Consider the following 17,895-nt stretch of genomic DNA (forward strand, 5'->3'; position numbering starts at 1 on the left):
AAGGCCAGCGTGGACTACAATGATAGTTCAGGACAGCCAGGGCTACACACACAGAAAAACCCTATCTCAAAAAGCCAACACTAAATAATTAAATATATATATAGTCACCTCAATATCCTGTCACCTCAATGTCACCAGATACTTAACTTGACTTTCTTGGTAATAGCAGAGTATGGTGTCAATTTCACTAACGCCACAAAAATAAAATCCCTGATTCCTATGTACAAAGGTTGTTTTAGACCTCTTGTGTTTCTCCATATGTGAATGTGTGTGTATCCTTTGCAACACACATTTGGTTGTCTGTTTTGCACTTTACATAATGACACCCTTTAGCTCATGGATGCTACCTTACTTTTTTAGAATCAGGAATTGGAACAACACTCAGCATACTAGAAAGAAAAATGCTCACTATTAAGCAGGGATGGCAGCTCAGAACTGTAACTCCAGGGAGCTGTGGGAAGAGGATTATTGTAAGCTTGAGGAACGAAAGCCTAGGCTACATAGTGAATTACAGGCCAACCTCAGACATAGAGTAAAACTCTGCTCAAAAAGCTGGGGGGAGGGGCAGAGCTACTGGAGAGATGTTAAAAACACTGGCTGCTCTTCCAGAGATCCTGAGTTCCATTTCCAGCAACCACAGGGTGGCTCACAACCATGTATAATGGAATCTGATTCCTTTTTCTGGTGTACATGAAGACAGAGCACTCATCTATATAAAATAAATAAATAAATCTTAAAAACAGAGAGAAGCCAGGTGTGTTGGCTCACATCTATAATCCCAGCACTCAGCACCCGGGGTGGGGCAGAGGCAGGTGATCTCTGTGAGTTTGAGGCCAGGATAGTCTATAAAATGAGTCTAGGACAGCCACGGCTACACAGAGAGACCCTGTCTGGAGGGGCGGGGGAGAGGAAGAGAGGGAAGATGGAAAGAGAAAGAACTGATCAGCAGTGCTATCCCTGAGTTACCTACAACAGGAAGGTATCTTAGTTAAATGGCTTTTTTTTTAAAACATCTGATTTACTTTCTTACTGTTTCAGGGCAGTCTTGCTATGTAGCCTAGGCTAGCCTGGAACTCATTATATAGATCAGGATGGCCTTAATGCATGATTCTCTTGCTTCAGCTGCCCTAGTATTAGCATCATAGGCATGTGACATCACTTCTGACTTTTTTTTTTTTTTTTTTTTTTTTTGGTTTTTCGAGACAGGGTTTCTCCATGTAGCCTTGACTGTCCTAGACTCACTTTGTAGACCAGGCTGGCCTTGAACTCACAGCGATCCACCTGCCTCTGCCTCCCGAGTGCTGGGATTAAAGGTGTGCACCACCACACTCGGCCTGACATAATATTCTTATAATCCTTCATACAAGTGTGTTCACCTCCTGTGTTGGTCTAATTGCCTTTCTCATTGATGATTCTTTTCTCAGTGATTATTGGGTTGTTTTCGGATTTATTTTTAACCAAGAAAAAAGCAAGTCTCAAAGAGCACATGCCTACCTTGAAGCTAACATTACACTGGAGAATCCAACTTGAGGTTTTATAGGCTGCTAGACTCTATTCACTTGCCCCAGTGTTACAAATAACCCCTCAAGTAAGGCTTCATCCTTGGTCTCCAGAAGCTCAAAACAAGGCCAGTCAGTAAGTATTCCTCCATATCTAAGTCTTCAGAGTTACATGCAGCCAATCAGTCACATGACTTCAACAGAAGACACTTCACCAGGGACCTTGGCTGCTTCTACATGAAATGCAAATGTCCAAGGGGCCAGGAGTTCACTGAAGTGAATGATCATGTCCTTCAAACGTTTGTATGGGAGATGGACAGACACAGGGGATGGACAGACAGCCACTGGGGATGGACAGACAGCCACTGGGGATGGACAGACACACACAGGGGATGGACAGACACACACAGGGGATGGACAGACACACACAGGGGATGGACAGACAGACACAGGTAATGGACAGACAACCACAGGGGATGGACAGACAGACACAGGGGATGGACAGATAGACACAGGGGATGGACAGACAGACACAGGGGGTGGAAAGAATAGGAAAGGGTGTGTGATCAGAAGTCTTTGCAAAGAAAGAGATTTCTCCCAATGCAACAGGCATCTTTGTTGCTGCGATGTGTACCTGCAGCTATGCAATAGGCATCCTTGGGGCCCAAGAGCTAGAAGGACCCACCAACTCTAAAAAAAAAAAAATGTGGTCCACCAATATGTTCCCAGAACTAAAATATCAGTGGAGCACAGGCCAAAGGGCCCCCGGCTCAGCATGGGAGCACACCACTCTGAAAAAGTGTTCTAAAGAGAAAAACAGAGGTTGGAGAGATTGTGCCATGGTTAAGAGCACTGATTGTTCCTCCAGAACGCCTGGGTTCAATTCCCAGCACCCACATGGCAGCTTACAAATATCTGTAACTCCAGTTCCAAAGGACCCGACACCTTCATTCGGGCATACACGCAGGCCAAACACCAATGCACATAAAATCAAAATAGATTTTAAAAAACAGTTAAAAAAAAAACACAGATACACACACACACACACACACACACACACACACACACACACACACACACACACATACTCTGGACCTTTGTCCAAGAGAATGCAGAAGAACTAAGGAAAACAGTGAGGTCAGGCTGTCAGGTGAGTTCAAACTTACACCGCTGCTTTCCTTTCATCAAGGGCCTGCTACTCTTTGCGAACATGCCTCTAATGGGCCACACAACTCTGTTTATTAATCCTGCCTTCTAGCGATGTAAAAGGCCAGGTGAGGGTCTCACTCAATTCCTTCCCCCCTCGCCCCCCACGACCATGTGCCAGATAGTTCCAGGAGTCAGCATGTTATCTAGACTTCTAAGAGCAGCATCAGCCAGTCCTCTGTCACAGATAAGCCACCTGTCAGGGGGAAATTTATTTGGGTTTGAACTGTGGCTACCACGTTTAAGGTGACTGTTATGGCTAGGGGGGATCTGGAATTGATGTGCTGGGCAGGCCTCTTGTTTTCTCCAACCATAAAACTTAAGGGAGAGTTAAATCAGCACCCACCGACAAGGCTCTTTGCTGGCAGCTAACAGCCAGCCTGATGTCATCAGGGTGGTATCAGGATGGCCAGAGGTCAGTGAAGAGCAAACAGCTATTTTGTCTCCATCTGCACTGATAATGAGTCTCTCTCAAACAAAAGAGGACAACTCCCAGCCCCGAACCCTGCACAACCCTGCACACCTTCTGGTCTTTTCTGTGTGTAGATAACCTGAGGTTTATCCCCACCTCCCCACCACCCCCCTTTGGATATATCCACCCATAGGAAACAGGCCCAAATGAGTTTCAAGCTAAGCCAGAGAACTGGAAGTCATAATTGGGTGAGTTTCCGACTGGGCAATATGTGACTCCCTTCTTTGTGAGTTCGTGTTTGGCAAGCCTGCACCTGACCTTACATTATTTTAACCACCGAGCAAAGCCATCCAGTGACCACAGGGTCTTGCAGAATTGTCAAACAGAGAAAGGGAAATGTGAGGAAATAAAGCCTGTGAGCACTGCTCCTTTCGGAGCCTTGTTCAAGGGCCACCTGTTGTCACACTTCTTCCCACCACACCCTGTTCCTCCTGTCCCAGTGGGGTAACCTGTTGTGACACAAATACACATGCAATATTGTTCTCCCTTTTGATGATTTGGTTTTGTGCTAGAGAGGGGGCTGGGCACGATGGCACACGCAGAGGCAGGCAGATGTGCTTAGTGAGATACAGGGCAGCCAGGACTCCAAGCAAACCAGAACCAAGGAGGAAGCCATCTGCAGACACTAAAGTACCGGAACTTCTAGGAACAGCATCGCGTACCCCTGAGAAGACACGGCACTAAGGCACTGTTCTTCACTATCTGAATACTTTAAAAATAGAAAAGAAAGCCTTTAGTCCCAGGATCTGGAAGGCAGAGGTAGGCGGGAGAGTTGAGAAGCCAGCCTGATCCACATAGAGTTCCAGGCCAGCCAAGGCACATGGAGAGCCTGTGGAAAAAAGGGAGGGAGGGAGGGAGGGAGGAAGGGAGGGAGGGAGGAAAAGAAAACTAAAGTTCACTGGGCAATCTCAGCACTGGGGCAAAGTACTATAAGCCATCCTAGGCTGCAGAGTTCCAAGACAGCCAGGGCTACACAGAGAAACCCTGTCAGGGAAAAGAAAGGGAGGGAGGGAGGGAGGGAGGGAGGGAGGGAGGGAGGGAGAGAGACAGAGACAGAGAGACAGAGAGGGGTCCAAGGTCACAAAGCAATATAAGAAGATCCACCAGTGCACTCAGATACCTGGGCTCTTCCAGGATCCTAGACTCACTCTTTTACTTAATGTTTTGTACTCTGCTCTCAAACAGGCTAATCCAAGGGATGTAATGATTTGCCAGAAAAAGCTACTCGTTTGACTGGTAAAACCAACCCTTGATCCGGAATACAACCCATAAAGTTAGATAGATAAATATCATCAATAATTGGAAAGTAGGTCCCAGAAACATGTAAAGTATTCAATATACCTGTATTTTTTTTCCATCCACATGAGGGGAACACTGATTTTATAAGTGAGGAGCTTGATACCAGAGGTGGTGGCACATGCCTGTAATCCCAGAACTTGGGTGGTAGAGGCAGGTGGGTCTCTGAGTTCAAGGCCAGCCTGGTCTACAAAGCAAGTCCCAGACAGCCAGAACTACAAGAAAAGCTATTTCTGAGAAAACAAAAACAAAAAAACAACAACAAAAATGAGCCTGAAATGCCCAAAAGGTTGAGGAATGTCACATGATTGGTAAACTGGAGAGCCAGAATTCAAATTCAAGCAATCTGGTTCCACAAGGCTTCAGAGTAAATAATAGGGAGAAAAAGAAAAATTATAGAAGGCTAATCATGGAAAGTATAGCAATGGGGGGGTGGAACCAAACCCAACACTCATCAAGATACATGGTTGAAGCCAAGCTGGGCTACAAAGTGAATTCTAGACCAGCCTGGGCTACAGAGTGAAACAGACAGAAGGAAGGAAGGAAGAAGAGAGAGAAGACGGAATGAAAACAAAGTAACTCAAGGCAATGGGTCTCAACTTCCAACTCCCCAGGCTTTAACCACGTAGCATCTTCTACAAAGTTCCCATCTGATATGTAAAGCTCCCGACTCCCTCCTGTGTGCAGGGACCTGAGATCAGACTCAGGAATGAAGTGCCCAGAGCTGCAGCCTTCCTTCCACCCACACACAAGCTTGAAACCTAAGAGTAAGTTAAACGCTTCAAATAGTGCCCAGGTACAAAATGCCCTCATGGTACACGTGTGCACATTGACACCATGCCCCATATTTAGCGGCACAGTTCCGACATAGAAGGCTATGTGTCGTCAGAGCCCCCCCCCCCCGCCCCCAATTTAGTCCTGTTCCTACTGCCCCCTTATTGCCTTTCCCAGTACCTAGCTCACCTCAGAGTGATCAAAGTAAGCCACTTGCTAATCGCCAGAAGCAGCATGGCGCAGTCCAGCCGCCAAGAGCCAGACCAACCACAGGAAAGTCAGTGTGTGCCAGAAGATATCCCACAGAGGGCCGTCTTCATCATCTCAGTACAGAATTCCAATCTATCCCATTCTAGTCTATGCTCCTCAGCATTTAAATTTTGAAATCTACCCTCTTAGATCTTTGTTTAAACAAAAGCCAAATGCAATGTCACGCATCTGTAACCCCAGCACTTAGGTCCTTGAGTTTGAGGACAGCTTAGGCTACATAGCAAGACGCTGTTGAGAGTCCGAGACAGAAGAAGAGGAGAAGGGGTGAGAGAGCTAATGGCTAGTTAAACCAAAATGTCATCGCCTTTAAATTGCTCCCGCTATTATGTATAATTAATACACATAATGTGCTGGTACAAAATAATCAGTAGGTGTGCTGGCACACACCTGTAACCCCAGCCCTCCGGAGGAAGAGGTCTATATAATGTGTTCCAGGCTAGCCTGAGCTATGAAGCAGGCTGGTGTCTCAAAAAACCCAAAGTAATAGGATAAGTAATAATAATTCTTTCATATCACAAAGATCAAGACACTTTAGATGGAGCTATGTAAATTGAGGGGGTGGAATTTACGTCAACGTAAATGCTACCCAGAAACCTACAAGAATAGAGCCAAGTAGACACAAAAAAAATTACCAAGAAAAAAAAAAAAAGAGCAGGCTAAACTAATAATAACTCCTTAATAAGATAAGATTTGAACAAGAACTGTTATAATAAAACGTTGGTGGTTGGGGACATGGACAAGAATGCTCCCATGACCAAAAATAAAAAATAATAAAAATAAACAGGTCTACAAAAGGGCCAGGCGGTGGTGGCGCACGCCTTTAATCCCAGCACTCGGGAGGCAGAGGCAGACGGATCACTGTGAGTTCAAGGCCAGCCTGGTCTACAAAGGGAGTCCAGGACAGCCAAGGCTACACAGAGAGACCCTGTCTCGAAATACCAAAAATAAAAAATAATAAAAAGAATGCTCCCATGGGTTGGATTCCTTGCAGGCAAGTAGAGCTGCATGCATTGAAAGGTATCTCAAAAGAGAGAGAACAAATGGAGTCCTTAAGGTCAGCTGTGTGTGGCTTTGTTGTGACAGGAGATAAAGAAATTGGGCAATGACTAACTGTGATCTTACAATTTTTATAAAGATGAGGGATATTTATACAGTTCTTGTATGAAGGAGACTAAATAAGAGATTTTTTTTTTCCCCTCTCTCACTCTCTCTCTTTTTCCTCAAATTTCAGGACCCAGAATCCTGGCTCGGCCTGAGAATGTTAAGCAGGCACAACTGTAGTGTGATACGTGTGTGCCAGGGTCACTTCAGCAAGGCTCACTGGGCAGCCGATCGTGAACTGAGGCTAAGGAACAGTGCGTTCTTCCCAAGAGTCCTGAGTCCAGAGTGATTCTGTCTTCTTTACTCCCTTCCTCCTGCGGCCCCAGTTGGAGTTTCCGCAGTTAGACACACGAAGAAAAATGTTTAAATTCTGAACGGAAAGTCAATAGAAATGAAACGTCAGGGACAAAGCAGCCCCAGTTGCAGGCAGGCCCAAATACCTCCGCTTACCAGCAAGTAAAAGCCTCCATTGTAACAGGGATTTTACCCTTTCTTTAGCATTCCTAAGTAACAAAAGAGAGGGCAGCAAACCCACGATAATTAGCGATAGTTTTACTCACACCAAAATCGTTCTATCTGGTGCTCACTCAATAAAAACAAAATAATCTTTTTTTTTAACCTCCCTGGGGGAAAAAAAAAGGCTACTATTTTTGAGCAAACGAAAGTCATTCAGTGTATTAAATGAATGGCCCATAACTGCTGCATTGTTCTGATGTTTATCTAAGACTCGGCATGAGTGGTTTTGCTTGATGCTAATCCCATTACAAGTAAAATGGACTGCAGTTTTGAATCTTTCTGTTCCTTTAAAAGGAGAAATGGGCAAGCTGTTTAATATCAAATGCCATTTTACAGATGACCGGATTGAGTAATAAAATAACCGGGAGTGGGGGGCGGGGTGTCTATACCTATTTCAAAGCTTTTGACATAGGTAGAAGTATTCCTCAAGTATAGAATAATCAAACGTACCTAAAGCATATGAAAATATAGCAGGCAAAGAGGCCAGATGCATTAGTGTCTCTTATGTCATAGGAAGTTTATGGGGGGGGGGGGAAGGGGGCGTGCAAGAGGCCCTGGCTTCAAACTCAAAATCCTCCTGCATCAGCCTCCCTAGTTCCGGCATCGCAAACCCATCCCACCAATGCCTATCTCTTACTTTGACTTCACAGATGATCCGTTTATTAGGACCTTAATCCTTTCCCCTTTCTCTCACCCATTCTCTACCTTCCCCGCTTCTCCCCCTCCTTAAGAATACTCCTGCACATCATTCTTTGTTCCGGAAAGAAGTTCCTGGAATGGATACAAGCTGTTCTGTCTTGGAGGTCAATGTCTTGGCTAGGGATCATAACATAGAGGTCTGGTCCCACGAGCAGTGCCATGGGTAACAGAGGTGAGCTTCTTGGTCTTCAAATATTGGGGAAATAAATTCTCTGGGGCCTTGCCTACCATTCATTACTACCTGTGAATGATGTCTAGGTATCTGACAGATCAAGGCTCATTTTCTTTTTCTAAGGAAAGGGAAACAAAAGTTAGGGGCAGAGCCGGACATGGTGGTGCACGCTTTTAATCCCAGCACTCGGGAAGCTGAGGCAGGCGGATTGCTGTGAGTTCGAGGCCAGCCTGGTCTACAAAGTGAGTCCAGGACAGCCAAGGCTACATAGAGAAACCCTGTCTCAAAACAAAACAAAACAAAACATGCCAGCCATCACACCCTTGATCACACAGGAGCACTAAAGCAACTCACAGCTGCTATGTGTCCAAACTAATGTTTAAAACAGCTAAGTATCACTGCTGAAATGGATCTCAGCAATGACTCCCGGTCCCTCCCCACCCCCCAACCCTGCTGCCCCCACCGCCCATCCCTCATCCTCATTCTGAGTCTTTATTTATGTGTATGAGTGTTTGCCTGGTTTTTTATGGGAGGAGGTTGTGTATTTTGTTTTTTTGAGACAGGGTTTCTCTGTGTAACCCTGATTGTCCTGGACTCGCTTTTTTAGACCAGGCTGGCCTCGAACTCACAGTGATCTGCTGCCTCTGCCTCCCAAGTGCTGGGATTAAAGGTATACACCACCACCACCCAGCCTGATTTTTTTTTTTAATTCCAGAGAAAAAGCTATAAAGAATAGCTTTTGAAAATACAAACTAGCAGCCAGGTGTGGTAGCACACACCTTTAATCCTAGTACTCAAGGGGCAGAGGCAAGTGGCTTTCTACAAATACATGACAGCCAGGGCTACACAGCGGGACCCTGTCTCAAAAAAAGAAAACAGTAGTTATATAAACTTCACACCAATAAATTTTATAAACTTTCATTCCTAATGCAAAGTATAAAATGGGGATGGTAGTATGTTTATAATCCCAGCACTAGAAATTCCCGGGATTAGGAGTTCGAGGTTACCTTAAGACTGAGGCCAGTCTGGGATGCATGAGGCATGCCCATATTGTTGAGATGTAGATTAGAGTGTGGACTCTTTTATAGTCTCTGTGGAATGGCAGAGCCTATCACACCAGTTTACAATGATTACTGGGTAACTGGTGAGTACCAGTTCCTTCTATGCAAGAGATTGAAAACACTTGTGGTCTCCATCCACCCATACTGCCACTTTTCTAAGGTGTTCAAAAGATTTTTGAGTATGTGTATGTGGTGGGGGGCAGGCATATGCATGGGTGTGCGGTTGCCCACTAGGTCAGAGGCACTGCATCCCCTGGTACTGGAATTACAAGCGGTTGTAAGCCACCACCTGACATGGGTGCTGGGAGCACAGAGTACCGTCGTTCAGCCCCACGGCAGATGAAAGCACTAACAAGGAAGTATGAAGGTTCTTAATTTCCTGATTTGTGAGAATTTAATACATAAAAGCAAATACTTAACAAAGGAGTCATTGCAAAACTCCTTAAATATGTGAGATTTGCTTCAGGCCTTTATGTGCACTGAAGAGCTCCTGCCTTCCTGGCACGTCTCATTCCAGAAACAAGCATCTTGACTATGGACCTCTCTCCTTACCTTACCAAGCACTTGTTCTGAAAGAAAACCTGCATTTCAAAGAGTGATTAAGGTCTGGTGAGATGGCTCAGTAAATAAAGACACTTGTCCTCAAGCCTAATAGCCTGAGTTCAGTCAGTCAATCTAAATTTTTAAAACTTCCTGCCCTTTTTTTTCTTTTCTCTCTCTCTCTCTCTCTCTCTCTCTCTCTCTCTCTCTCTCTCTCTCTCTCTCTCTCTCTTTTGGGTTTTTTTGTTGTTGTTGTTTTGGTTTTTTTTTTGGTTTTTCGAGACAGGGTTTGTCTGTGTAGCCTTGGCTGTCCTGGACTCGCTTTGTAGACCAGGCTGGCCTTGAACTCACAGAGATCCGCCTGCCTCTGCCTCCTGAGTACTGGGATTACAGGCGTGTGCCACCACGCCCGGCTTCCTGCCCAGATATTTTACAGAGCATGGTCCCTCTCTCACTGTGGCTCCTTGCTGGCTTGTATCCAGGTTCCACCCCCCACCCCCACCCCCGAAAATCCAAAGCAGTTGTACCAGCCACACTGTCTGTGACTGGGCGGTACTCACATGGAAACATCCCACAGGGTTTTGCTTTGTAGAACTGGCTGGCCTCAAACTCACGGCAATCCACCTGCCTCTGCCTCCCAAGTGCTGGGATTAAAGGCGTGTACCACCACCTCCCGGCAAAGTTTCATTTTATACATTTGTAAATAAAGGATAAAGACCCAGCCTGTGGGCTGGTGGCACAAGCCCCTGGTGTTCTCTTTGTGAAAGATGGGCCTTTCCCCTGAGAGTGGCCAGACCTTCTGAACCGGAAGACAAGCTGAGGTCAGTCAAAGCAGTCTATACTCTTTGAAGTTTTAATTCCTTTATTTGCAAGAGAGAGGATGATACCTACCCTGCTGTCCTAATAGTTAGAATTTATAATGTTCTGAATTCGCAAAACTCCACCATATACCATTTGTCACCATTGTGTGGTGAAGGACGTGGTATCTGCTTCACCAAAGAGCAAGGCCCCTGATTCATGAACACTCTGTGCTGTGGTAGTCAAGCACAGACACACACCCTACCATCTCTAAAACTGTGAGTGTCCAGTGTTTATCTGCATAACCTCCAAGAGAAAAAGACACAGAATGGCATTCCTGGCCTTCCTGCCTCCATGCTAAGACTACAAGGGTTCAACACCGCACCTGGTTTATGCAGGGCTGGGGATCCAATCCATAATGCCTGCCAAGCAAACACTCTGCCAGCTCAAATGTCTATGTTCTTGTAAAGGGTTTCACTGTGTGACCCTGGCTAGCCCAGAACTTGCTGTGTAGACTTGATGGCCAAGCTGGAACTCATAAAGACCTCATTTCACTGTGTGACCCTGGCTAGCCTAGAACTTTCTATGTTAGACTTGGTGGCCAAGCTGGAACTCGTAAAGACCTCTTTGCCTCTGCCTCCCATCACCCCCAGCACCTACCAGTTTTCCTTTTTTTCGTGGTACACAACGCAGCAGTTTTTACTTTGACTGTTATTATTTAGACATTACGCAGAGAATAAGGTACTGTGATGTACCTGCCCAATTTTGTGGCACTCGGTTACAACCTGATCTATCATTATGCAGAAATACATTTTCAAAATCTAACTATTTTCCAAAGTACTCTGGAAAATTACAGAGTCCACAAAAGGAGAAACACTGAGAAATTTTACCTAGAAACTTGACCAAAGCAATTCAATAATACTGTAGATTTTGATAAGATGGATTTTCGTACTCAATCATTCAACGAGCCTTGAGACTTCTGTTAATGGTAAAAGTTACTTCAAAACCTTGATGTGCTAAGGCAGAGCAAGCAGAATGGCTTGCTAAAAATAGACCACTGTCAGACAGTCACCCCTAATCCACAAAAGAATTTGCCAAGAGATTTCAACAACAAGAGGTATATTGTGGACATTTCTGTCCATCAACAAATCTAACAAGTTGATTAAAATGCCAAAGGTGAAACCAAACACTGGGCAAAGACTGAAGCAGACTCACGGCAGTTTCTCTCATCAGAGCCATCGGAGCAGTCGCTGACGTGGTCGCACCTGTATTCCATTGGAATACACTGACCATTGGAGCATGTCAGCTGCTGACTTGAGCATGTGGCCCCAGCTGGGAAGAAAAGAGAATTTTGTTTATAGTTATTACCAAATATAGGCTACCCATTGATGTTTACCAAGTATAAATGATGGCACTAGAGGGCAAAAATAAGCAGAGAGCATATACTGGGCATACATTTCACAGTGACACATGTGAAAGCAAAAGTATTATACTATGAAGTGCAGGCAATTAGTTATTAGCATGTGTTGAGTAAAGCATAAACTAAAAAGGTATAAGACAGATGATGAATAAGATATAGGCATTAGCCAGGCATGGTGGCACATGCCTTTAATCTCAGCACTTGGGAGGCAGAGGCAGGCAGATTGCTGTGAGTTCGAGGCCAGCCTGGTCTACAAAGCGAGTCTAGGACAGCCAAGACCACACAGAGAAGCCCTGTTTCAAAAAAAACTTTTCAAAAAAAGACATAGGCCTTAAGCAAAGATTGGTAAGTACAAGGGTAGAAAGATAATTCAGAGTTACGATCACTTGCTGCTCTTATGGAAGACCCAGGAATCACTTTCCAGCACCCACATGATGGCTCACAACCACCCTGCTGTTCCACAGAATCCAATGCCTTCTCAGGCTCCTGCATGCACACAGTGCATATAAACTTATACGCATTAAATAAGTGAAGAAATAAATGGCTTTAAAAAAGAAAATGAGGGGCCGACCATGGCTCGCAATGGGTTTTAATAGGATATTTCACTTTGTTACTGTTGGTTTGTTTTTTAGACGGGATTTCGCTCCATCACCCTGGTTGGTCTGGAACTCATTACGTAGCCCAAATGACCTCCAACCCATGGCAGTTCTGCCTCTGTTTGGAGAGGCATGTTCAGGCACCCAGCCTAGTTGGATCTTTGCAGTCGTGTCTAGCAGCACCTCAGGCACAGGCTACTCAGATGTGAACTACTCCATGAACGGAGGAATGAGTGGAAAAGCATTACTGAGCCTTAGAAAGGTTCTGAGGCAAATCAGCCAGGGGAGGCGGGGAGGGCGGGGGGGGGGGGGGGAGGGGGGCGGCGAGAGGGGGAAGGCGGCGATGAGCTTTGGCAGTGAAGGAGAGGGAAGTGTAAAAAATGACTTCTATGTTCTCAACGTTGGTTCCAGAGGGACTGTGATTTCTTTTCATACCTGTCGATGACGTCTTTCCTGCTACTCCCAGAAATCTATTTTAATAAAGTACAGGCAAAAATATCTGGGACCTAAGCATAGATTTGAGTTCTCATTAGCACCCCCCACGCCCCCCACTCCCCCGCAAAACAAAGAATGGCAGGATCATCCTGAGATGGGGCTCACTCACTCGTAACCAGTTCCCATCCTCAGAGGGCTAACTAAGTCTGTAGTATAGCCGCACTTTATACGACCCGCCTTCTGAGTGAGATTCCAGCATATTACCAGATAGTTGAAGGTCCAGCCCAGTGTTTACGAAGAATCAGCTGTTTATGTGTCGCCTATCTGCAGCAGGCTAGACCTGAGGCATCAAAGAACCAGAAGAAAACGCCGCTCTAAATAAACACTTACGGCAGTTTTGATGTTCATCCGCGCCATCCGAACAGTCCTTATCCTGGTCGCACACCCAGGAGTGAGGGATGCAGGTCCCTTCAGTCGGACACAGGAAAAAACCTGATCCGCAGGAACGGGGAGCTAAAACAAAACAAAAAAGGGCTGATGCTGGGAGACATATATATGCCCCAAATGGCAACGGCAGCTCTTGAAGAAGACCTACATCAACTCTCGCTAAGCACGGTTGTGAGATCATCTCAGCGATGGTACCTAAACAGGTGATCCCACAATGTACAAAAACAGAATTAAGCTGGGTATAGTGGCACACGTCTTTAAGCCCAGCACTCAGGAGGCAGAGGTAGACCAGCCTGGTCTATAAAGGGAGTCCAGGATAGCCAAGGCTACACAGAGAAACCCTGTCTCAAAAAAAAATTTTTTTTTAATTAAAAATTAAAATAAAACCAGAGAATGATGCAAATATATATACACACAAGTCTAAGATGAAATTACCTAATTTATGTAAAAAAATAAGCTACATTTCTAACATTCAATAGTAAAGTGTTGTGATGGATAGAAAATGTGTAAAATTGTAAGAGAAAAGCAAGAATGAAATAATTATTTCCACATTTAGGAATTTTGGTGAGTTCTGAGCCATAATGTTTGCATCCTAAAAGTGAAGTAAATAATCTGTGTAAAAGAGCCATGTAATGCTAGCTGTCACTGTCACAGGCACTGTCGTTGTCGTTGTACTGAAATGTCTGAAGACCCAGAGACTGTCCAGCCATTGCGGGCATCCTTAGAACACTGGTCATCCATTCTACCCCTGTTGCTTAAACAGCAAGAGCCCAAGAGTCAACGTGTATTATTATTATTATTATTATTATTATTATTATTATTATTATTATTATTATACGATCATCTCATCATGTCCCACAATATCATGTGCCGAAAGCACTGATCTGCTCAGTCAAGGGATGACTCAGAGAAGTACCAGCATCCATGAGGGACCAATAGGGATGCACAAATATCAGGCTCCATCCCAAACACAGAACGAAAATCTGCAGTTTCGAAAGATCAGTGTGTGTGCGGAAGTGTGAAAGGCCCCAAACTTTCCCACCATCTTCAAGTGCATCCGAGAAGCATGAGTGTCACCTGTCTGCCTGACGGGGATGAGAACGCGTGTCTGCTGACCTGTCAGAGTGAAGCACTTCGTGGCCTTGTCCCTCACCAGGGAGAGTAAATGGCTGGCAGAGTTCAGTGACCGAGAGCAGTGGCCATGACACCTGTAGTGTAAGTGACTCACTTTCCCTCCTGAGACTATTTCCTAGTCCAAAATCTACTCAGAATAATGCCGAGAGCTATAGGAAGAAATGTGTGGAAATGCTTTAAAAGTAGATAAATAACTACAGTGAATTTCAGGTTTAAAATATTATGTTGTTTTACCCAGATTTGTAATAGCACAAAACCCAGCTAGCCACTGTTGACGTTGGTTGTGGTAATTCACAAGTTAGCCTACAGCATGTGTGTGTGTGTGTGTGTGTGTGTGTGTGTGTGTGTGTGTGTGTGAGCTCTGCTTGAATTATAAGCCACAGTAGTTCACATAACATCTTTTCACTTTATAAAGTCCCCAGGTGAATAACTAGCAACAGTAATTTCAAGTTTCAGAAAATCAAGTGTAAACTCATTCTCAGTAAAGGCCATGCTCACAGGCTCACAGCAACTGGTATAAACGGAGTCTTTCCCTCCAAAGCCTCAGAGCAGAGCCCAGAATCTTAACACTAAAGCACACAGCCAAGCCTGGCTGTGCCTCACTTACCACAGCCAATTTCATCTGAGTCATCCAAACAGTCTCTGGTCCCATCACACCTCCAGGATGCAGGGATACAATACCCATTGTCACAGCGAAAACTCCCACTGCCACATGCTGTAATAACGAAAAAACGGACACTGAGAGACCATGTCTCAAACAACAACAACAAAAACCTTCAAGATATGTCGTGAAGGGAAGCCACACAGGGAGGGGAAATTGTGATCAGAATGTGAGAAAAACACTTTCAATAAAAGGAAAATAAGCTATTTCATGAGAGAAATGCAAGTTAGGGATGAAGTGAAAAAAATATTCAGCTATTAGTAGCAAAAGAATGCAAATTATGTATAAAATTAGGAAAGCAATTTCACGCTGATAATATGAAAGACATTTGTTTGGCCCTCTGCGAGAAGATTCTTTTCATACACAGTTGATTAGAGTACACCTTGACATGACCTGTCCAGGAAGCAATTTGCTGTTTTAAAAGGTTTGCTGTACCAGGCATGGTGGCAGATGCCTTTAATCCCAGCACTCAGGAGAGAGACTTGGGACTTCCACATCTACTTCCCCTTTTCCTAAAGAATTATCAAAGAACAAATACTGATGAAGACTCAAAATATTTTCCTCACAGCATTGTTTATAATAAAGCACAATATTCCTATACAGTAACAAGAAAATCGGCACTTATATCGATGCCTTGGTATATTAGGAATCTATGAAAATGTTTAGGAAGAATTTAACAAAGGTGCAAAGAGGCAAACGTTATCCAGATGGTTAGCATAACTATCTCATCATTTGCTTAGCTATGATGTTTTAATCCCTCTCCTTGGAACTGTTAACTAGCCATTCATTATTAAACCATATATACAAAGTTTTAAATTCGGACCAACTTTGGCTGCTTTTTCAAAAACTGATGTGTCTGCCAAACAAAGTTTCTGCAAACAGAGTGAGGGCACAAGCCTGGCCTCAAGGGCCAGCACAAGCCAAGTGGCAGAGAAGTTGGAAAGGGGACGTGACTCAAGCGCCTTTCGTTTAACAAGTATCCTGCAAAGGCCCCTAGGATTTGCAGGGGACTAATCTAACAGTTGGGGATCTTGCAAGCTTCCCCAATACCTACCAATGACCTTCCCAAGAATTCTGTGCCAAACAGAAAAATGTTTTGTCAAAGAGGACAGCCAACAAGGGCCCAGCTTGGAGAAAATCCAAATTTATTTCACACCAGCAAGGAATACGGGTACTTTTTAAAGTTGGGGGTGGGGGGAAATAATTTTATTTTCCTTCTGTATATAAGCAACCCATGCTAAGTGAGAAAATTCAGGTTTCTGGCTATAATTAACCCCACCTTCGCTAAATATACAGATCAATTACCTACTCCTAGAATAAATAAACAAGATGTTATCCTGACTTGTGGAAATGCAGGCATATCAACAGCAAGACATAAACAGAGTTAAGTGATCTATTCCCTGGGAATATAGGCTACTTTGTTCATGGAATGTTCCAATCTGATTGTCTGGTAGTGACACCCTGATTTATAATGTACGCTGCAAATGGTCTGAAACTTCCCTTGGCTAAATGGTGGTACCGGGTGGTACAGGCCGACATACACCCAAATACCTTCTATAGACTAATGCATGGTGGTGGTTGGTGGTGCGGGTCTCTTATCAACTACCTTTAAAACACAACAACCTCCCTTGCGAAAATGCCCCTAAGGAATGTACAAATTCACTCTGGAATCCCAGAACTTCTCATTGGATTTTGTTCTACAGAGCAATATTTCCCTGGGAGATTAGGGGCTTTGGAGGTTCCGCTGTTAACACAACATATATTAAATCACTTTTATCAATCAGGTCTATTGTTCATAATCCAGCATAATAACATTTGTGAGTTTAATGCATCTGTGTCTCTGATCACTCCTGGTTTGGGGAAAAAAAAATCAAATCATAGCCCCTGAAAGGACAATCTCCCCAGAGTTTTACACTGCTACAGAAGGAAAATTCTTAGGACAGCTCGTTGCCTGTTTTGGAAATCCACATGGCTGACACTATCTCTTAAGCAGTTTTTAATGCTGAGACAACTGAGGTTTGATTTCATTTATTCTGGTTTGGCTAAAATGCCAAGGTAAACATATTGCAAGACGGACATGAAAAAACTATTTCAAAATACTTAAAGCCAGTTATTTAAAAACACACACATAAAAATTGAAACTGATAGGAAATCTTGCATTTAATCTATAGGCCATGCTTTCCAGTTTATCTTCCAATTGTTACATTATCTAAAGTAAAACCCAATCTATCAGCATTACCATGGTAATTCGTTTGTCAAATTCAACTTTTCAGTGGAAACGTCCATGCCTGTTATGACTCTCAAATGGCCATTGTTTGAAAATATCTCTCCAGAGAAAACAAACAGACACTTTATCATTGCTGTGTGGTCTCTCAGGCAAAATCCTCCACTGGTGTCAGAAGTGTGTCGTGTTCGTTCCAGTATGAAGGGAATGTGTGATGGTTAAGAGCAATCTGCTTGTGGAAAGGTCTAGATGAGGACTTGATTACAATTGCAGGTGCCCTCCGCCCCAGTTTCAATTGGTTCCTACGTGTTTTTATGTGTCTTGGGTTAATGAAGCAGCCTTAACTCACAAGCCCTGCGAAGGTGCCTATTAACCCTTACAGCAACCTTGACACAGACAGTTTCAGGTAGAGTGCTTTGATAACTTATGAGCACTCAGCAGTGAATAATAAAGAAAATTCCTTGCACCAACAGTTCCACATCGGTAAACAAGCCACTGTCTGTGTCGCTTTCATGCACACAGAGTTATTCCAAACTCGACAATGAACCTTGGCTCTTTATTTCTTTCCTAAATT

The 17,895-nt window shown here is 44.2% G+C and overlaps 1 protein-coding gene across 2 annotated transcripts in view; it reads right to left on the reverse strand.

Moving 5' to 3' along the window:
- The window catches only part of LRP2 (LDL receptor related protein 2), a 161,160-nt gene that overhangs the window by 113,302 nt on the left and 29,963 nt on the right, over positions 1 to 17,895 (reverse strand). For both annotated transcript variants that reach the window (XM_084800290.1, XM_084800289.1), the window contains exons 2-4: positions 15,044 to 15,151; positions 13,246 to 13,368; positions 11,620 to 11,736 (exon numbers count right to left, since the gene is read on the reverse strand). In XM_084800290.1, the coding sequence (XP_084656416.1) occupies positions 11,620 to 11,736; positions 13,246 to 13,368; positions 15,044 to 15,151 (348 nt within the window). The remainder of the gene's footprint in view (positions 1 to 11,619; positions 11,737 to 13,245; positions 13,369 to 15,043; positions 15,152 to 17,895) is intronic.

Source organism: Acomys minous (genome assembly GCF_964271855.1).
Source record: "Acomys minous genome assembly, chromosome: 10".
NCBI lineage: Eukaryota > Metazoa > Chordata > Mammalia > Rodentia > Muridae > Acomys > Acomys minous.